Raw genomic sequence first — 22,285 nt, 5'->3', positions numbered from 1 at the left:
GGAATTTAGCAATATCTATTAGAATTTCTTGTGCGTTTCTGTATCCATTAACTGAACAATCCCACCACTAGAAAAGTACCCTGAGGTAACCCTGACAAAATGAGAAAAGGAGTCTGCACAACATTATTTATGGCAGCCCTATTACATGTTACAGGTCTAGATAGAGAAATAGGTGGCATGTGTGTTAATTCGAGACGTGTGCCCGTACACAGTCCGCATACATGTGTGTCTTAGCCTTTTGTGCTGAGAAAGCCCAGAAGTGGTGACACTCAGTGGCAGTGCACACACCTGGTACCCACATCTCGATTCCTAATAGGAAATTCTCTAATCAAAGGAACGAGGGTCCTTTGAAAAGTGGTTGGTTCCAGGGCTGTGGCAGAAAATATGTAAGATGATCCCTAGGGTATCTTGTGGTCCTAGAAAGTAAGAGCATGCTTGTCCTCCCCACCCCCACCCCCCAGAAAAGATGGAGGCATATCAGAAGGACACAGGAAATAACCCAAAGAGTTCCCAATGGCCAGACCTGGAACATTCATTCATTCATTCATTCATTTATTTATTTAAAGATTGTATTTATTCATGAGACACACACACACACACACACACACACACACAGAGGCAGAGACACAGGCAGAGGGAGAAGCAGGCTTCATGCAGGGAGCCCGAGATGGGACTCTATCCCAGGTCTCCAGGATCAGGCCCTGGGCTGAAGGGGGCGTTAAACGGCTGAGCCACCCGGGCTGCCCAGGGAACATTTTAAATAACAAAATAAATGATGATGGTGTTACACTGCAACTCAAAGAATAAAATAACTGTCTGTGAGTCTGTACTGATAGAAACAAATAGTGAGGAACAGTTCTTCCGCCTGGAAGAGTTCTGATGAATACACGTGGGAGGAATGAGAGAAATAGAGAATTAGCATTAGAACACCACAGTAATCATCGCTGCAGGCAAATCCATCACCCTGCACTGAAATCAGTAGACGGAATGTAAGGAAAAACAGAATATTTACATAACCTCAGAAATCTACCCCCCCCCCCCCCCACATACTTACTAGATTGCAGAGGGAAAGTAGTAACTGTACAGTGGAGGCACCTAGTGGTCCCCATGCTAAGCATGTGAGCGGAGGTTAGCGTCCTCAGTGATAAGTCACGGTGACCTCATGTGCCCTGGACATGATGAGAAGGGCCTGTTCCCCATGGTATTCTTTGAAAAAGCCTCAACCTCCGTCTAATCACGAGAAGTCGTCAGATGTGTATAAATGATGTGTTGATCTGACCAGAACTACTCAAGACTGTCCTGCTTACGAAAAACCAGGAAAGCCTGAGGAGCTGTCCCTCCTTGGAGGGGACCATAGAAACTTGGTGGCCTAGTGCACTGTGTCTGGCTGGCCCTGGGTCCTGGGATGGAAAAGGGACACCGGGGAGAAAGCTGGGTAAAGTCTGTGGTTAATACATCGTTTCAGTGTTACTTCTAAGCTTTGATAATTGTACTCTGGTCACATCAGATGTTACCATGGGGGGAAGCTGGGTGAAGGGTGTATAGGAACTCTCCGTTTTATCTTTGCAACTCTTCCTTAAATCAAAAAATCTTTCAAAATAAAATAGTCATAAAAAAAAAAAGTAAGGGGAGCATTTTATGTGGAGACGTAGGAACACACCAGGACGGAGGGGATAAAGAAATAAGCCAGATTTCTCTTAGCACATCATTGTGCAGATTTGACTCTGAAACCACGGGTATATCTTATATCATACTAGAAAAATTGAAGTTTAAAAAAATGCAAGACCAAAAAGTTGAGAGGAAAGCAAAATAAATGATTCTAACTGTATATCAAAACGATGGTTTAGCTACACGGAGGACTGTCCTCCCTAGTGGGGTGTAAGCTAAGGGCAAAACGAACTGCAAAGATACATCCTGTCTTCAGTTACTATGCTGTTGGCGAAAGGGTTGGTGCTGTAGTTCTGAGGCTGTGGCTAGTGGGTAGTAATTACAGTGAAGCACACCAGGGATATTTCAGTCCGTGGGTTTATACTGACACCAGAGAGGAAACTCAGTTACCTTGGTAGGACATTACTCTGTTTTGGTAAATAAAGTCCAAGAGTCAAATAGTTACGCCAACCTTTTCTAAACAAACTATACCTCAGTATAATGAAATGTTCAATGAGGAGAAGCTTCTATTTATAGTCGCTTTCTGGCCGACCAATGAAGATGGACAGTATTGCCATTTTGCAGGCCTCTCATGGTGTCACAGGTCCAACAGTGCCCATCCCTTACCTGCCGACATCATGTGTCGCCTGCTGGAAGTAGACCATCTAGCCCGTGAAGAGTTCCTGCCATAAAGGGAACCAGTATCTGGTTGAGCTTCTGCATCTACCAACTTGCAGGAAACACAGTGGACGTAACAGCACATTCAGTGATTGCATGGTGGTGCCATCGGCAAAGTCCAGACTATTGGAACCTCTGCAGAAAAACAGCCCACTTTCCCAACAGAGCAGAAAAATAAGTGGGGGAAAAGGCAGAACAGAGAGAGAACCCATAAATAATAGTTGTATGAGATGTCAGTCAGTTCTCATACATGGATTCAGTGACTTAAATTTGGTTTGAAGAGTCAATTGTGGGAAATAAGATCTTGGAGAGACAAGGACATGGCCTGGATGTGTGGCCACATTAAGGACTTCCTGTTCATTGTTTGATGTCATGGTAGTATTGTGCTTGTGTTTTGAAAGAGCTTTATCTTTTGGAGATACCGTCTAAAATGTTTATAGATAAAATGCTATACCTTCTGCGTTTGCTTCAAAATATTCCAAGGGCAGGGCGTGGAGTGTGTATGGGAGCAGAGGGGAAATAAGACCGGTCGTGGATTGATAATTATTGAAGTTGGGTGATGTGTACATGGAGGGTTCATCCCCCTGTTGTTTTGTGTGTTTGAATTTTTCTATAAGAAAACGTAGGGTTATGTACACTGGAGTTTGATAGACTTGGAGTCCTGGTGCTGTCCCATATAAGTGGCTTGCCCTGGAACCATTATTTAACCTCTGTGGCCTCAGTGCTCTTATCCATAGAGTGAGGCTCATGATACCCAAGAGACACAATACACAAACTGCTGAGATCAATATCTAGTCCCTGGTAGGCCCCCAGGACCCCCAGCATTTGGCAGCAACTATGATTATTGGTGGCGGTGGTGGTGTGTGTGTCTCATCCCATCCGCATCTAAGGGAAAACCTGTAGTCCTCTGTTTCAAGTTCAGGCTGCAAAGATTTGCTCTCTGTTAACAAACATGCTTTGGAATGCCAGTTCTTGACTTAACACCCCACATCTCTCCAGCAGTTGGTGCTTTTGTAAGGATGTGTGTGGTAACACCCCTCTGCTCTGCAGGCCTTGCTTCTTGCAGATCCCAACATGTCAAGGAGAGCTTCAAACCCAGGGAAAATAATTGACACAAAACCATGAACTTGATTCCAGAAGCAATATGGTGGAGTAGTCAAGAAGCTGGGCTCAGGCGGTTGGTTACCTGTGGGATGACAAGCTGCCCATTCCACCAGTTTGGGCTGTCGTTCGGCTCCCCAGAATGCCTTGCAAAGCCCATACTTCCCATATGTGATTATGACGCACAGTTCCCCCGGCAAGAAAGAGAAGCGGTTCTGTGTACATGGGGTTTCTCACAGGCTAAGACTTCCTTGGGTCTAATCAGTGTTAGGCAGTCTGTGGCTTAATGGTACTTATTTATTTTTTTTTTTTCTTAATGGTACTTAAAAGGAAGAGAGTTTTTTTTTTTTTTTTGTCCGTTTATACATTTATCACATGTTTATTAGGTGTCCACTATGTGTCAGGCTAGGAATCTTGAAATGCATTTGGCCCCTTGGCTGTAAAAGAATCCCATGGCATATTGAACTGTGTCTGTTACCAATAAGTGCTTATGGAGCATAATTTCGACTCCTATAAATTTTGAGTAAAGTCCTCCTTCTTTATTGATGACGTTCTTGTTTCCTGCCTTTGCGCTCACCTGCACTCCCTGTCCCTTCCAGAAAGAGGGCATGATTAATGCTGGTTTCTTGTGACGTGCTGAGTTCTGTCCCACGTCTTCTCTCCTTGAGGCACCTGTGAATGTCGCTTCAGCCCCTCCTACCCTCACAACTCCTGATTTTGCAGCTCTGTTGTTAATCATATCCCTCGTATAAAAATAGGAATGGCTGGGGTAGCCAAGGTTTACTGAGCTGTTGCCCGGTGGCAGGACATGTGGTGCCAGCCTTACATATGCCATGTAGTTGCCTGTCACACTCTGTTCCACCTGCAGCTCTGCCGGACTGATGGCACGAGACCCCAGACCCAGGGAAGATTAGGACAGTGCTGGCCCCGGTGGGAGGAGACAGCAGCCATTAGAAGAGCACATACGAGAATCTCTGCACATGTCTAATCTCTAATTATGAACAGCACACTCTCTTCTCTGGGGCAAGAATGTGTGGCAGGAAGCTTTCTACCAAAGCTGATTTAAAAGTCTTGCTATTTGCAAAGAGAAGTTTCCTTTTTGGAAAGCGTGTTTTGATTGGAGCAGCTGATTTCTGAGGGATGCCAGGTAAATGAGGTGTTGCAAAGGGGTTGCTTGTGTGCATTTCCTTCATCTCGATCCATTATCCTGGGACTTGCGGGTAACAGGTGGTCTTCTAGAAGATCACTCAGATGATCTGTTTTTGTTTAGCCAGCAACAGAAACCCCCGAGGAGCCCTCCACCCAGTATGTGCACATCACAGAAGCCGAAGAGGACGTTCAGGGGACACAGGCAGCCGTGGCCGCGCTCCAGGACCTGAGATACACTTCGGAGAGTGGTGAGAGAGAGAACACGCTCTGTCCCCTCTGACACCTTCCAGTGCCCTTGCAGCTGGTCTTTAGGAGGCATGCTGAATGAATAAATTTGTGAATGAGTGATGGTCCCTGAGTTAGGCTCCATCAGCATCCCTGACCTAGCATTTGGACCGCAGAAGGTGTCACGGTCAGGCGAGGAGGCCTCCACCTCCTGACAGAGGCCCAGGAGGCTCAGCAGAGCAGAGCTTTGCAGCAGTGTGGCCAGGTCTCCACATGTTCTGAAGGGAAGGCTTCCCACTCGTCACAGGTGTAGGAGGTGCTTTGCTGGAAGTGCTCAGCAGAGTGCTGGAGCTGGTCCTGTCATCTGCGTTTCTGTCCCCATCCCTGGCTTCCCTGTGGGCATCTCTTGCAGGGCACTTGTTCCTGCTCCACAGACGGTGCTGCCAAGGCCCAGGGTGAGAACGCAGCTGCTCGCCTTGCCCGTGCCACCCTGCGGAGCCTCGAGCCCAGCATTGCCTGCGTCCCAGTCTCCTGAAAAGCCCCAAAGCAGATTCTATATCAGTTGTCATCGTTTTCAAATGTTAGATCGATTTTATTTATTTTTATTTATTTTTATTTTACCATTTCATTTATTGGTGTTCAATTTGCCAACATACAGAATAACACCCAGTGCTCATCCCATCAAGTGCCCCCCTCAGTGCCCATTAGATCAATTTTAAAAGCAAACCATTGTGCCACCCCAGCAGTGATTCGGGCTTTATAACAGATGTTTTCTTAGCATCCTTTTCAGTACGTAGGAGGAGCCCAAGGTAATGTGCGACCACAGCCCGGTTTGTGTTCAGAGGAAGGCATCAGGTAGTGGCAGGAGGTAGGAAATCACCATTTTCACCACTTCTTAAAGCCCCTAAAGCCCAGGTTGTAAGAAGCTGGTGTAACATACCCCTTGGGGCCAGTTACTTCAGGGCTGGGCTCACTGGGCTGCGGGGTTTGAGGTGGGGGGACTCGGGAGACCGTGCTTCCCCGCTGGCACTGGTTAGAGTGACAGGTTCCACAGAGGGGAGTGGGGTGGCCAGGCTGTCTAATGGGGCCCCCAGAACCGAGGCCCTGTCTCAGCCTGCACTTCCCTGCTCGTGTTCGGCGGCCTCAGCAACTGGTCAAGCCCTGTGCCTTCACCCCCCACGTGCACACCCACTCCTCCTGAAGCCTCTCCGGTGCGTCTCCTTGGCTCTTGGCTCAGACTCTGCAGCCCATGGAGCCAGGCCCGCCCACTCTGGGTCCTGGCTCCCTGCGCCACACCCTTGTCCACCCTGCCTCTGAGACTGCTCTTTCCTGCAGACTATACAGGTGCTCCCCTCCCCCCCCTTTTTTTTAAGATTTTAATTTATTTATTCACGAGAGACAGAGAAAGAGAGAGGCAGAGACATAGGCAGAGAGAGAGAGAAGCAGACTCCCTCTGGGGAGCCCGATGTGGGACTCGATCCCAGGACCCTGTGATCACGACCTGAGCCAAAGGCAGACGCTCAGCCACTGAGCCACTGAGGCACCCTCCAGTCACTCCTTTATCTTCCCTGCACCTGCACTGCTGCGTGCGTTCTCTGCGATACACAGTCTGTTCCCTACTCCTGCATGGCTTTTCCAGCCACCTCACCTGTGCCTTCCGTGTTCAGATCACGTGTCACCTGCCCGGGACCCACCTGACTTTTCTGCAGCATTACCCTGATTGCCTCCTGATACAGGACCAAGCTGGTGTGGTAATGATTTGCTTACAAATCTGTCTCATGAGTCCCAGAAGGAGGAGGAGGGGAGAGAATGTTAGATGGAGGCACATTTTTGTATTCCTGCTGGGAGCCACGCTCCTGGTGACAGGCTTGATAAATGGTCACTGAGGGAGTAAGTGCATGAGGAATTAGACCTTACTTAGCTCAGAAAGTTTTTAAGGTAAATGTTTTGTTTAGTCTTGGATGTTCAGAGTGGTTGGCTGCAAGGCACAGTTGACACCCCTCCCTTCAGTAGAGAGAGAGAGAGAGTGTGTGTGTGTGTGTGTGTGTGTAGGGGAATGCCAGGGTGGGACATGGAGAATATATGCACGTCACCCACAGCATCATTGCCTTAGACACGTGCCACATTCTGTCGTCTACGTGGAACACATCATGCTCCCCTTCCTCGTCTCTTCCTGAATGACTCACATGGGAATGTGGCCCACGGAAAACCGGTCCACGAGGATGCAAGCATTGGCAGAGCCTTGGTGATCTTATGCTAACACAGAGATCATGCAGTAGATTGCGTTTTATTGAGTCAATGATCAGGGTCAGAGTGCCGTGTTCGGGAGAGTCCCAGATGGTCAAGCAGATGGTGACAGCAGCCAGGGTATACTCAGTAGCTGCTCTGATGATGTGGATCCCAATCTTTTGAGACGATTAAAATAGAATCCCAAGCATAAATTGGTTTGGAATTCTAAAGCCCACTGATTTTGGTAATTGAGACATCCCTAGATGTTTTTGTCCATAACTTGTGTAATTTATCTGGCGCAGTCTCCCTGGCCACCTACTGTGTGTGTGCTCACAGGACACTAACTTTGCAACTGAAAGTGTTCGCTGGTACTTCTCAGGGGTTCTGTCCTGAGAGACAGTCTTGCCGTCACCAAGTTTGGATTCAGAACATCTGGGCTTGAGCTCTGGCTTTGTGCCATCACTGACCCAGTGACCCCAGGCGAGTCTCCTGTCTTTTTTGTGTGGAGGTAAGCAGTCTGTGAAATGGGGCTGATATCATCAGTGTCATCTCTTCACAGGATCATTTGGGGCTTTAAGTTATTCCTATAGGAAGTACTTTAAAACCAAAAAGTACTACATGGATTATTCTGTTGTCAAAATGAGCGACTGTGGAGAACCCTTGTACCCCTGGAGAGGGAGCCACCCAACAGTGGCCTCTGTTGAGGTCTGCTTTTGCACCATGCTCTCCAGCACCGTGGGCTTAATGATATTCCACTTGTCTCTTCCTTGTAAGGTGACCGACTTGACCCCACAGCTGTGAACATCCTCCAGCAGATCATCGAGCTGGGTACCGAGGCCCATGATGCCACAGCCGTTGCCTCCGTGGTTGCCATGGCTCCAGGGACAGTGACTGTTGTGAAACAGGTAAGGGCCCTCCTGTCCCTCTTTGGTAGCAGCTCTTCACTCTGCCGCACACCTTCTTTTTCTCCTGCCCTGTAGGTTTTCAAGGCTGAGTTTCCCTACAGTAGGATTGAGTGAGAAGGAGATTGGCTTGGGCTCATGCATTTTCTTACTCTGCCTCCAATTATTATGGGAGCGTGGCTTCAGCAGGTCCACAGGTGGTGGTATGTTTTAGGGGAGAGGTATAATATGTTTTTAAAATTCTGGAAACCTTTCATTCACTTCCCTCCAAAGAATCCCAGTGTGAAAATGAGCAGGTGTGGACACACTTGGACACATCTGTCATGAAAAGCAGCCCTCAGTCCCAAAGACATGGGTGAGCAGAATGGGTGGGAACTGTGGGTGCCACCAGAGAAGCCGGGAGGGCTTCGCAGTGGACTGGCCCCGTGAAATATGCAGCGTCGCCTGGTCGATGACTGAGCCTATGGGAAGAAAATGATCAGTGTTTGAATAAAGGTTACTTGACTGAATTGATAGTTAAACCGTTTGGCTCATTTCCTCCCCTTCTACCCTCAGAGACTTCACCAGCTGTTAAAATGCAGTGTGGTTGGTAATTAGATCATCCTTTTTCTCTGTCTGTACCTCTCTCTCTGCTAATCTCTTGCTTTGTTCTACAAAAACTTTAGGCTGCCTTACACCAATACTTAAAAAGAGGGAACAACGGTAAACATATCAGACTCAAGCAAAGTTCAAGTTCACAGAGAAAGTTGAAATGCAGACCATAGAGTTGTACAGTTACCCGTTCTTGGAGTCATTCATTCAGGAAGTACTTAGCAATCGCCCACACCCGCCAGGCAGTGTTTCTGGGCGTCCAGGAGGGGACCAGCGTCTGCTGTCACCACGGTCACTCTCTCGTGGGAAAAGGATAAAGCACAAATGAACGAGTGAGACACAAAGGATGTCCAGTGGTGAACAGGTGCAGTGAGGGACAGTAAAACAAGGAGAGGGGTGTGGGCCGGGGAGCACGCTTGGGGGATATTTTATAAAGTGGTGTTGGGGCAGATGTTTGAGCAGAGGCATGTCTTACGGGAGGTACGTAGGGTCGGCTGTGCATTTGGTACCAGATTTTACAATAGTAAACAGGGACATATGGAGCCGTGAACTTCATGAGAGGGGTAGGTGTTCTTGGCGCTAACGAGAAGGATATTTCTTAGTGTGGCTCTCCCATGGGGACCCGAGTGCTGTGTCCCCAGCAGCGTCCCTTGGATGAATCAGAAGGACTTCCCAAGCTGTCTCCACCACTGTCCCCACCCAGGTATGCCCAGGGCACAACACAATTCCTGCAATCCAGATTAAGTAATTTTCTGGGGAATTAGTACATTCTGGTTCAAGTCTGGATTTCCCGATCCGCCGGTGAGACTCAGCACATGTAGATGAATGTTGGGACTGTGTGTCCTAGAAGCGTTCCTCTGTTAGTGTGGTTCTCTCGAGAAGAGCCCAGAAAGCAGTGGGACCGGGTGTCTCAGTCTGCAGTGGCCTGCTGCCGACTGGCCGGGAGCAGACTCGGATGCGTCCATGCTAACCACGCTTTGGGCTTTCCTTTGTATTTACTAGACTGCAGTCTTTCTTGTCTTATTAAATCTCTTCCAAAACAGCTCCTCCACACTGGGACATGGGAGTCCTGAGCCGGACCTGGCACGTCAGGAAGGGTGTGACTGGGATGGCGTCAGGGGAGCTTTTGCACGTTTCATACCTGCCAAATTCTTCCAAGAATTATGGGAAGGTGCCAGCGATTGTGATTTGCCACTGCTGAGGGACATGATTTATTGAGTATCACAGGCAGTGCAGTGATACATGAGGTTGCCGGTTTGGGATACAGCTTCGATGTGCTTCGAGGCGTTAGGCTGACAGCACGACACGGGAGGAAGCAGATAAGCATCCAGTCTGACCACTGTAAACAGGTACAATGTGCTTGCTGTAGCAGAAAACAGTGGCGTCCTATAGAAAATGTTGTGGTTTATTGAAAACATGGGGCTAGGAGGAGCGTCAGCATTTAACACAGTCTGGAGCCACCATGTTTGGCAATGTTTGCCAGAGCTTGTGTCCTAGTCCTCGTCCTGTGTGCCTGGCCCAGCAACCTCGCGCACTGGGGCTGTTGGTACCTGATGGATGGGGGGCAGGTGGCTGGGCCGGGGCGGGGTAGGGGGGTGGGGGGTGCAGGTAGACAGCAAACACCTGCTCCTTTGGCAGAGGGGTTGCAATGTGTGAAAGAATGCCCTCTGAATTCACTTGTCCCATCATTTAAATATAAAGACAACTATTTTTATTGGAGAAATTAGTTTTGATTTTTTTTTCTTTAATTAGAGTCTGGTTTAGGATTTTTCAGCAGAGGGATTACATCTGCTGAATGAGCATGCCTAAGCCACTTGAGTGTGAACTCTAGCGTACCTGCTGGCATCGAATGCCTGCCCTTCCTTCACCACTTGGGGGGCATCTTGGTGCTGGGGGTTTCATCTTGCTCCAACCCAGAACAGCACATGTAGTAGCTGCTCAGTAGACGTTTATTATGTAGGATGGAGTGTGCTGTGGGTTTTAGGTTTTGATTCTCTCATTATATCCTGTAAGACCCGAACGGGAAAGAAAAATGTGAGGACGTGTTGTCGTAAAGTATGTATTGCAGAAAGCAAGGTTTTCAGATTACTACTAGATAGCATATTTTGAGAACTTTTAAAGCTTTCCAGTTTGTACCTATCTTCCACAAGGCCAAAAACAAATTCTAGGTTGTGTATGAATCGGTTCTGGATGTTTAAGTTTCAAGATTTCTTTCCCGTGTGAAACAATAGCTAATATGCTCCGTTCATGATGTTACTTTTTCCTGATATATAAATGTTAATTGAAAAGGATCTTTTTTTTTTTTCTGTATGAAAATTTATCAGTGGTAATTGAAAAGGATCAATTTTCCAGTCTTTCTGGATGTTTCCAGGATGAAACTAATGGCAGGCTGGGTGGGTGGTAGGCTGGGGGTGTTTGGAAGCAAAGAGCTGAGAAAAAAATACAGTTTCTTAGGTTGCTTTCTTCTTATTTTTAAATGAGACGTGGAAGAGACTCAGCCCATAATTCAGGCCGTTTAAATTTTCAGTGGGACACAGAACCTGACCTTAATGATTTCCTGTCATGTCACTTTCTCAGGTGTCAGCATTAGAAACAAATTCATGGGGATTGAGCATTTTGGAGATTCAGAAAGACGAGTCCGTACAGGCCCTGCACCAGCTGGGCCCAGAGAAACACACAGGAGCTCGGAGTGCAACTAGTCGTGCATTTGTGAAGACCAGACAGTTTTCATGAAATAAATTTCTTTCTTTCTTTTTCTTTCTTTCTTTCTTTCTTTCTTTCTTTCTTTCTTTCTTTCTTTCTTTCTTTCTTTCTTTCTTTCTTTCTTTCTTTTCTTTCTTTTCTTTTCTTTTCTTTTCTTTCTTTCTTTTCTTTCTTTCTTTCTTTTCTTTCTTTTCTTTCTTTTCTTTCTTTTCTTTCTTTTCTTTCTTTCTTTCTTTTCTTCTTTCTTTCCTCCCTCCCTCCCTCCCTTCCTTCCTTCCTCTTTTTTTTTTTTTTTTTGTTTATTCATGAGAGACACAGAGAGAGGTGGAAACATAGGCTCCCTTCAAGGAGCCCGATGTGAGACTTGATCCCAGGATCATGACCTGAGCCAAACGCAGACACTCAACCACTGAGCCACCCAGGCGTCCCTCTTTTCTTTTTGTTAAATCTTGCTTTAAGGTTTTATGAGGAGGAAATTTATCTTTGATTAAGAAAATTGCCTTGTGTGGATGAAGCCTAAGACCTACCAGCGCAGGAAAATCATGGGCATCTCTGAGTCAAAGTTAGTTATTTTAAAGGAAAAGAGAGATACAGCCACCACCACCTTCCTGCCTCATGGCTTAAATTGCTCTTTGCTGTTCTTGTGGACGGAAATTTATTTTCGAGACCAACATTTGCTTTACTGGTCCGCAGCATCCACTTAGCAGACTTCTCCCACCCCTCACTGTGTGCCCCCTCCTGGGTGCCATAGCTCCTCTTTGGCAACTGCAACAAATTCCCGCAGACTTAGTGGCTCAAAACCACAGAGATTTATTGTCTAATGATTCTGGAGATCAGAAGTCTAGGATGGATTTCACTGGGCTAAAATCAAGGCATCGACAGCTGCATTCTTTCTGAGGATTTCTTTCTCGCCCTTTCCAGCTCCTAGAGACCCCCGGCATCCCCTGGCTCAGATTCCCTAACCCTCCGTCTTCAGGGCCAGCAAGGGAGGGTGAGCGCTTCTCACATCTCCGCGCTCTGGCCTCTGCTTCCTCACCTTTTCTCAGGCCGACCCTCCTGTCTCCCTCTCACAAGGACCCTCGTGATTACGTGATGCCCACCTGGATAATCCAGGATAATCTTCCCATCTCGGGATGTGTGATCACATCCACAAAGTCCCCTTTGTCGTGCAAGGTAACATTCTCAAATTCTGGGGATTAGGACACGGACATCTTTGGGGTAGGGGCATTATTCTGCTTGTCACTCTGGGTTCTGGCGTTAATACAGGTCTTGCTCCCAAAAGGCAGGTGGCCTGGTGAGGGAAATTACTTACTCTTTTATTCAGCAAACACCCGCTGAGCTGCTTCTATCAGCAAGGTGCTGCTCTTGGCTCTCAGGGTATTTCAGTGAACAGGAAAGGTAGATGGTACACTTGAGGAGCTGACCGCCTTCTAATTGAGGGAGAGAGCTAATCCACGTACATATGATAAATAACAGTGTGTTAGAGGTGAAAGGGGGAAGAAAGAACCAGCAGAACCAGTCAAGACCTTCGGCAGGCGGTAATGTATGCCTTGGGGAGGTGGGCCAGTGCCCCGAGGGTGCTAGGGGAGCACCAGGGGCTCCAAGCCCATCTTGACCCTGGGTCTGGGGTGGGGGCGTGTGTTGGGCAGGGAGGGCTTCATCAGTGGTGCCTGAATGGCATCCTGGAGGGTAGCTGGGAGTTGGATGGCGCAGGGCTCCAGGCAGAGGTGGGAGCAGGAGCTGGTGCATGGGGTTGGGTGACTGAACAGGCGGAGGTGGCCGTTGAGGCCCCACTTCAGTTAAACCTTGGGCCCTGTTGTAACCACCAAGCGGTGACAGGGGAGTCGCAGCCCAGAAGGCTCCTTAGCCTCGGCTCAGAGGCCAGCCCTCAGTTTCCTGTCACTTCTCAGAGCCAGATGTCCTTTCACTATGGGTTTCTTGACCGGTGTTACCCTCTTGAAGGCATGTTGGCATTTTTAAGATACCACAGTTTTCAAGTCCTTCCATTTAGTCACAGAACCCAAATAGAGAATCTGCACTGAGCATGCCTGCCATCCATGTCCTCCCTGAGACTGTCACTGACACTGGGCACAGCCTCCAGAGCCGGGTCCCCCAGGCCAGCGTGGGCACCATGCCCCTTTCTCCTGTGCTTGTCTGTGAATAGTAAGGAGACTTTATAATCACTCAGCATCTTCCTTTTATGAAGGTCAGGGTGATTGAACAGGGCGTTTTTATGATGTGGGTCCTTTTGAGTTAAAGTGTGTTTATTATTGTTGAGGATGACCCCTAAACATCAGTGTGAGGAGCTGGGTGCACTGTGGGGTATCAGCCTCCGGGGGTGAGGGAGGCTCCATCTGGGAGAAGATCGCTGAGCTGCAGGTGGCGTTGATGTGTGTTATTCATTCATCTGTTTGCTTTTGAAAACCAGTAGCCTTTCAGTTCATGTGCCGTGCATGAACGACTGGGGCCTTTCCCTGTGTACAGGGACCCACCTGTCCTAGGGTTAGTCCAGGTGAGGCTGTCCAGTGGCATATGCGTTGCCCAGCTCACCTCTCTGTGACTCAGTTACTATTTCTACTCTGTCGAGACCTGATGAGAAAGCGTGTTGTTGTAGCATTGTCTAGAGAAACAGAACCAGTGCTGTGTCTGTGGGTGTGCGTGTGCCCGTGGATACGTGCATACAGAGATTTATTGTAAGGAATTGACTCACCAATTATGGAGGCTGACAAATCCTGAGATCTACAGTCTGTAAGTTGGAGACCGAAGAGCTGAAAGTATAGTTCATCTGAGTCTGAAGGCCAGACAACCAGAAGTGATGTTCCGGTCTGAAAGCCAGGAGGCTCAAAACGCAGGAAGAGCTGACATTTTAACTGGGGTCCAAAGGCCAGGGAAGAAAACCACCCAATGTCCCATCTCCAAGGTAAGCAGGCAGGAGGAATTCCCGTATTCAGGGATGTTCTAGTCAGGCTTTGACTGATTGGGTGAGGCCCACCCACATTAAGAAAGGCAGTCTGCTTTAACTTAAATATTAATTTCATCCAGAAACACCCTCACGGAAACCACCCACAATAATGTTTGACCAAATATCTGGGTACCCCGTGGCCCAGTCACACTGACACATGAAATTAGCCATCGCACATGTTGCACTTAAGGGTGTGAAGTCCTCTTTGTCAGTGGAAGGCCGTTGTACTCCAGGTAATTATTCACTGAAATAAATAAGTTGTTATAGAGATGACTTTGATTTATAGATTTGGGGGAGATTTGGCAGCTTCTGGAAAGTATACATGTTTGGTAGGTGTGTATTTCTCTCACAGTTGGTATTTCAGTTTAGGATTTTAGAATGAGCCCCATCCTGCAGGTTCTTGAGGGGGTCACAGTTGACTAGAGGTTGGCAGGACCACACTGACCCAAAGGGTTCTCTACTGAGTACCAGCATTCCACTTTAGTCCCCAGGTCAAGAGCGACTAGATCATTCTTATGGTACCTCCTCCCATTGAGTGACTGTTTCACTAGTGACTATGATTAGCAGTTCTCTGTTGGCAGGACCATATCCCTGTACATACCAAGCAAGCATCATCCTTACAGCCCAGGAGTCCTCTGGGTCCGGGGCTGGTGCACCCACTCCTTATTCCTGGTCCGCTGAACCCTAGAGTTGCCTCTCTTCTGTTCATTATTCTCCCTCAATGTGCTGGATGCTTCCAAGCTGTCAGCCACTGCCCCAGCGGCGGGGAAACATCTGAAAGGAGCAGTGAAGACTGGCTCAGACCTGCAGGCACCCTGTCCACTTCCCCCATGCAGACCATTGGCCTGGCACAGTGCAGAGTTGCACTGCCATAATCTTGTTCAAAACCCCAAAGGCTCTTACCACATGCCATAACTGCTGATTTAAGAAACAAACAAAAGTGGAAATTCCAGATTTGTCCAAAGTGCTCCAGCTTCGCCAAGCTGCTTCCCCATGCCCTTTGACATCTCTGGGCAGATGTCAGATACATCCCCGGTGGTGGTTGGCACTGGCGGGTGAAGCTGATGTGTCAGTCGGGAGGAGAGGAGCATGCAGAGCCTCCACGGGCTCCGTGCACAGCGCTTAGCCTGAGAGGCAATTTTGGTAGCAGTTCTTGCTGTCAGACATGTGTTGGTTGCCAGCCAGCCCTAGAATTGCTCCTTGTTATTCGCAGTTCATTATCTTTGCAAGGAAACACAGTCCACAGCTATGGCCAACCACATACACCACTTGCCTGTTTGCAAGGAAGCACAGGTCCAGCCGGCCCAGTGTTTATTGGAGGCCCTGAGCCATCTGGTCTCCTGATGCCCTTTCATGGCGTCCATGTGCACAAGGGCATCTGGTGGGAGAAGCTAGGTCTGCAGAAGGCGCTTCTCCACTGCGGCCTCTGGTAGGCAGAAGCCTCGCACCCTGTGATCCTGCTGGAAGGGGAGCCCAGAATTGGCCTCCTCTTCTGGGGGTGGAGGCTGAGCGTTTCATAATGTTTGTGGCAAAATAAGAGAGAGGGATCCGGAAAGTGTCTCCTGTGAGGCCTGCAAGATCTCTTTTCAGTGTTCTTTCAAAAACAGTCACTGCATTCTCTTAATTTGATTGTCGAACTGCACAGCAAGAGAGCTGACCGCAGAATCGCGGAGACTCTTGCAGTCCTTTAAAGGTCACAGAAGATAGGGGCCATCTGCGTGTCGTAAAGGGGACTGAGTTGAGATCTCTCCCCTCGTCCTCCCCTCAGGAGGGACCAGGAGAAGCCCTTCCTGTTTTGTTACCCGCCTAAGTTCTCGTAACCTTGGGAGGCACCTTTTCACTCTAACGGTGAGCAGACCCCTCCCTGAGTACAGTGCCGTCCTTGTCCTCGTGGGAATAACAGGAGCCTCTCACAGCTCCTCTTTGTTCTCTCCTCTCCCCTTCAGAGCCCTGTCTCTCTCCGGGTTCCTTTGCCTGAGGGCCTGAGACAATACAATAGCGGAGTTTCCTTCTGCCGCAGTGAAAGCCTGGCGTCTTCACTCGTGTTGTTGGTTCTACTTTCCCGTCGTGGTGGTTCTGCCATTGTTGTGGTTCAGGTATCTTCCCAGAGGACTAGGAATAGGTATATATGACATTAGAAGAACCGATGGTACGTATAGCTGCTTGTGCGTCGTGTTACTCCTCGCCGTGTGACGGGAGCGTCACATCTCTTCTCTGCTTACTGGTTCTGTAGCGTAATCACAATCAGGATGGACTCAAAGGCCCCTGGCAGGCCCGTGCAAGGGCGTCCTGGGTCTTCCATAGGCGATCACACCTCTTGCGGGGTTGCAGGGGCCGAGAGCATACGTGTGCACTGTGCTTCCCAGCCCTCAGTCCAACACCAGACTCCGTTAGGATGCTGGTCCGTGCCTCCAATCCGCATAGACATCCTTGATCTTTTATTCTCCTTTTGAGCTTTATGGAAATACGAAGTGACACAGACTACTTTCTTTTTTAGTTTTTCCCCTTATCATCCCCCTACCATGAGAACCATTCATCAACAGCACGCCTTGGTTAGTGCAGCTTGCTTCTTGCCTAAAGAACTTGGAGGTACAATTTATTTCATCCTGGGGCCCTGCCAATTCTAATTACATCAAGCTTCTAATTATACACACAGGTAGCCTCTCCCAGTACTTTTGTAGTTCACGTTCCTCATAGAACATTGTTCTGCCGCCGCTGAATGGCGACCTTCACTAGGTAAACCCAGGGACAAACAATTCCTTCAGGGGCTTGGCAGTGGGTTACTCTCCTTTGTCACTTAATGCCAGCTCCTGTCCTTTGTAAGCCTTCCTTACTGCTCCCGTAGCTATTTGAATCTTTTCTCTTTCCTTGTTTTAAATAAAACTTCTTTCAGACACGTTGGTCTTTGCCCTGATTTCCGGTGGATGATAGGAAAAATTGCATCCTTGTTCCCATCTCTCTTATTACTTGCTGAGCTCCTTTATCCTCTGGTAGTGATAGAAAATTCTACTTCTTTGTGAAATTTTAAAGTAAAAATAAGTACCTTGATCCTCCTGTGGCCATGTGGGAAATTGTCTGAAAAAATAGTGAATAGAAGTTTCCCGATTTCGTTCTGGTCCTCTTTTTCTTATAGAGCATCTTTAGCTAGCCTAGAGAGGTCACTCTGTTGAACTTCTCTTCTCTTTTCTCTTCCTTTCCCTAAACCCTGGTGTTCCTGCTGTTGGGCCCTGGGAAGCTGGAACCTGGTTGGTGCTATTTGCAGGATCCTACTTTGAGTTTTAATACTGTTGAGTCGATCCTGTTAGCTGGGTGCCCATTTCCTGGTCCACAGCCTGGGCCGGGCCAGGTGGGTGTTATGGGACCTCTCCCATCTCTGCTGCTTGCCCTGGCCAGCTGAGATCACTCACTCCATCGCAGGTTTGCGGCAAAGGCTGGGCTGCAGAAACCCCGAAACGAGGGAGCCAGAGCTGGAGGCCCCATCTGAAGGAGCTTGTCCCTGGGGCGGTGCTGCCACCAGCCAGTTCCACTTTTCATTCCCATTGGAGCAGTGGCTTCCATCCTGCTGGGAGGAGTTCCCCTGAACAAGCACTTGGGACCTCACAGCCCTCTCCCCCCATCTCTGTCCTCTTCCCCATCCTGCAAGTGCATATTCTACACTCCCGTGCCCGGCCTGAAACCAGGGGGTCCGTGTTACCCCCACATATGGTTGTCAGCAGGTCCTTGCCTTGCTGCAGGATCTCCACCCACAACACAGCTCACATGTCCCCGTGTCCCATGGCTGCCACCTCCGTGGAAGCAGCTGCTGCTCCAGACGTGATCCCTGGACCAGTGGCATCGGCTTCAGGGAGCTTGTTAGAAACACAAAGGGTCCGGCTCCCCCCAGACCTCCCAAATCAGACCAGACCACACGTTACCACTACCCTGGTCCCCCTTGATTCGTGTGCGTGGTAGTCTGAGAAGCTCTGCTCTGAACCGTCAGCCTCCCCACCCTGGTTTACAGATCTTCCCTTCACACCTGCTGCTCTAAGATCCAGTAGCACACAGAGCGAGCTCTCCGAAATGTAAGCCAGATTCCAGCATCCCTCACTGAAAACCCTCCAGTAACTTAGGAAGTCTCCAGTAGACTGGGAATAGGACTTCACTGCAGCCTCCCTATCGCGGTCTGGCCCTCCTGCCTCCCTTCACCGCCTTGCTTATTGTGCAGCTGCCTGCTGGGCTCCGCTGCTGATCCTCTGTTCCCACCTTGGTGCCCTCTGCCCAGAGCACTCATCACTAGCCTCTGCTCTGCACCAGGCTCACTTCCCGTTGTTCTGGGCCAGCTGCAGGGCCACGCTCTCAGCCCTCTCTGACTTCTCAGGTCCACATCAGACATTCCCTGGGACCTGTGGATAGGATGAGCCATATCCCCTGACTGTGTCTTTAGATGGCGCAGTTGACCTTGAGGTAGGAAGCATAGCTAGGTAGGCCTCATCTAGTCCCTTGAGCCCTTGAAAGTGGAGAGCTTCCTCACCTGGTGGCAGACCTCAGTGAGATTAGAAGGATTTGTGTCTTTGTGTTTTAGGCCACTCCCGTTGTGGTCCTTTGTTGGGCAGCATTAGGAAGTGAGCGCCATCCCCAAATGCAGATGAGAAGTGAAGGGGAGTTCGCATCAGGCAGGCCAGCAGCATCACACACCACAGGACCCCGGTCGGAGTGAAGGCCTGGAGGTGTCGGTGGCCTTCCTGCTTCCCCCGGAGCGGCCTCAGCCTCACCCCCACTCCTGCCATCTGTAGCTGGAGGGAAGTGGGTGGCTGTGTGGCCATCCTGCTCTGCCCACAGTGATCGTGGGAAGTGGGAGATCTGAGAGAAGCAGCTTCCGTGGAAAAGCAGATGCTCGATGCGGGAGCCCAGCCTTGTGGGCTTGTCAGGGACAGTCACCGGAACCTGTGGTCAGACTGTGGACCTTCTTCCAGCTAGGGAAGTAGAAGAGGAGTTAGTACCCAGGGGCTGAGCCTGGGCAGGGGGCCAGAGCGCTCCTGTCCCTCCAGCAGCAGAGAAGCTGGGAGGTAGGTGTGTGGAGGATGCCCCACGCCTACCGTTCTTGGGGCCTTTGTCACAGACCATGTCCTAGTCTGTGTGTACTCATGCCTTTGCCTTCTGCATCTAATGGTCTCGGGGAGAGTGGGGTTTGCTCTCTTTCCACTGTGGCATCTCCAGCCCTTAGCCAGGGGCCCCGCATGTTTGGAGACTTCCTGAGTGCTTAGAATCCTGAATGGAGGATCTGATGTTGGACGTCTGAGCAGGGTGGACTCAGGATGCCTTTGACGTGACTTACAGTGAGCAGCCGGGGGGACTGCAGGCCCCTGAGACGTGGCCTCTCCGGATGCAAGCTCACAGGTTGTGTCCTGAGAAGCCCACTTCAGCAGGGTTGCCCCCGGCCGTGTCATGGGGCTGATGTACCGATTACATGTGATTATGCACGTGCAGCACTTGGCAGTGTGCCTGGCACATGATGAAGTCTTCAGTATATTGCAGCTCCTGTCCTAGGAGTCACGTAGCTCCTTGTCCCTTTTGTGTGTGTGTGGAATTCAGCTGTAGCTGTTTCTGCTTCTGGAAGTTTCTTCCCAGCAAACAGGTACTAGCTCAGCTGTCTAGGCCCTGTGCTGGGTGTTAGGAGTCCCAAGTTGTTGGAGGAGAGCTTGTTCCTCGGTCCAGACAGTTGCATCATGTAGATTAATGTGGTTGGGGCTGGGAACACCCTGACCCCCTTCCCACCCCCTGCCGCTGAGGCATTCTGAGTGATTCCAGTAGCGAGGGCCCTGGTGAGGGCTGAGGATACCGTGTGGACACTTGCTTAAAGTAAAGGGGAGCTGGGGGAGGGGCTCTGACAGAAGGGGCACAGACGTGAGAGCCACAGTTTGCAGATTTTCATACTCAAGAGACGAGTACAAACAGCAGGGAGGGGCGTGTGACTCTCAAAGCTGCCCCGGTGCCCAGAGTATGACGGATGCAGTTCCTGTTTCTGTTCCTGGATCCCTTCTGCTACTGATGAATGCACCTGGGGGAGTTTGATGCGTGCCTGGAACGGTTTCAGAACGCTGTGCGGAAACGCAGCACACCTGGGAGTTAGTCTTCCTTGGTGAGGGCGGCGGCTGCCCTCGGCTTTCCGTGTCCGCCCGGTCCTGTGGAGGCCGCAGGGCGTTGGCTGAGGCCAGGGAAACTGCTAGAGGCCACGGATCGGGGGGTTCGGAGGGTCTGCGCTGAGGAGAGAAGCCAGGTGCCTCCGAGCACGGAGCGGGGGCCTCGGTGGCAGAGCACGGCCGGGCTCGGTCCCGTCACCACGTCCCTGTCCGGCCTGTCAGGTCAGCACTGAGGAAGTCCAGGGCCTGCAAGGATGGTTGCTTGGGTGGTGGTGAGAAAACCCAGGGAGGGGGGAGGGCTCCTCCCGAGCGACACGCCGAGGGGCGCGTCCTCGGAGCCCAGCAGAGGGACTTGGGTGAGGGGAGACCCTGAGAGGTGCCATCCGGGGCAGGCTCCCAGGCAGGGGCGAGGCTCATAAGGAGGAGCGTGGCCCCCTGGCCGATACACGTGTGCTTAAAGGTCAGGAAAGTAAAGCCTCATATGCAGGAAACTTGTCTAAATATCAGGTCTTCCCAGGCAGTCCGAAGCTGCTGCCTCGCCCTCCCCGTCACGGTGCGTGCGCCCGGGTCCTGTTTGCGTCCAGCTTCAGGGCGGCTCCTGAATAATTCAAGTGCGGTGCGTACTGAGCGGGCTAGAGGCCGGGTGCTGCGCGGGCGCGGGCTGGGAGGGGACGCTGGGAGGGGACTCGGCGGGGCCTCACATCCCCGCCCCGGGGGGACGGCACCTGCTGGCCGTGGGAGCGCCACCCGTGACCGCCCGCCCTGTGCCAGCCCCAGCCCCATTGTCACCCTGTACTTCTCCCCTGCGCTTTGAGAGAGCACGTCGTCCGCCCCATTTTACCAGTTTCCAAGAGAAGGATCCCTTCTGCTTCAGTTGACTGCGGAGACCACACTTAAGCTGTACTTGGACCTTTGAGGAATTCCAGAAAGATCAGATGTCTTAGCCGTTTTTGCTGCCCCGGCATCTCTCTCACCCCATCTGCGGGGGGAGTGGATTTGGCCAACACACTAAACTTAGGCTCATCCTGCAATAGGTGTGGGGTCAGTGGGGGCGTCTCTCTGTCGTTTCCAGGTGCCTGTGTCACTGTGAAGGGAGTTGGCCCCTTCTCTTCCCTGCAGACGGGCCCTCGGGCCTCAGAACCGGCTGCCCTGGGTGAACCCTCCAGCCCCGCAGTGCCTCCGGAGCCAGCCCCCCCTCCCCCTGGGGGGATGGCAGAGACTGCCTGCAGCGAGCAGTCTTTACAGCCTGGGCTTTGGACTGTTTATAGGATCAGTATTTTCTGGAAAGAAAGAGTATCTACTGTCTACTTACAACCCAGAGAAAAATAGGGCGGAGGGGAGGCATTGTGCTGTCTCCCCAGGAAGGATGAATCACGGCCTTCCTCCCTTGCTGTGCATTTTGTACTTTTTGAAAGGCTTTAAATCTTCAGTGATGCATGGAACGGTTTCTCCTGCCTGTGAATATCTTTTGATGTGGCCACAAGTTTCTTGCACATAATACCCTTCCTTTGGTCCTGTAGCTCCATGCATATTTCTAGAGTTGGAAATTTATGACACTTTTCTATAAGCCACATCCATTTATACCATTTCTTCCCTCTATAAATTTGGGACCGTATTTACCATCATCCCTTTGTTTCTGACATGCACAACACCACACCTACCCTAGGGCACGAGCTCGCGTGCTTACCCTGACGTGGGTCTTCCAGCCCCCCCTTTTGGGAATGCTAGAGGAAGCTCTTGCTCGGTTGGTTATAATTTAAGCGGTGAGTGAAACCCCAATTACTGAGAAAAATGAGGCTTCTTCCTCAGAGCTTAAACATACACAGAGGAACGTTCCACCTGCAAGAATGGGCTGCGGTCTTGCGTTTCATTCTCTTTGTTTGGTTGTATTTGGGTTTTTCCCTGCAGCCCTCTCTTCTTACCACGCCAGAGTCTGAAAGTTCTTCCAGTGGAAGGGACCTGGGAAGGCGTTGCAGTCT

At 50.2% G+C, this 22,285-nt stretch overlaps 1 protein-coding gene across 1 annotated transcript in view; it reads left to right on the top strand.

Moving 5' to 3' along the window:
- ZFAT (zinc finger and AT-hook domain containing) overlaps positions 1-22,285 on the top strand; it is a 188,165-nt gene that overhangs the window by 154,774 nt on the left and 11,106 nt on the right. Inside the window, 2 exon segments of the mRNA XM_025450143.3 lie at positions 4,697-4,823; positions 7,804-7,934. Coding sequence (XP_025305928.3) covers positions 4,697-4,823; positions 7,804-7,934 — 258 coding nt within the window.

The sequence above is a fragment of the Canis lupus genome, chromosome 13 (genome assembly GCF_003254725.2).
Source record: "Canis lupus dingo isolate Sandy chromosome 13, ASM325472v2, whole genome shotgun sequence".
NCBI lineage: Eukaryota > Metazoa > Chordata > Mammalia > Carnivora > Canidae > Canis > Canis lupus.
Note: the sequence above shows the minus strand (reverse complement) of the source record. Positions and strands in the feature narration are given on the sequence as shown.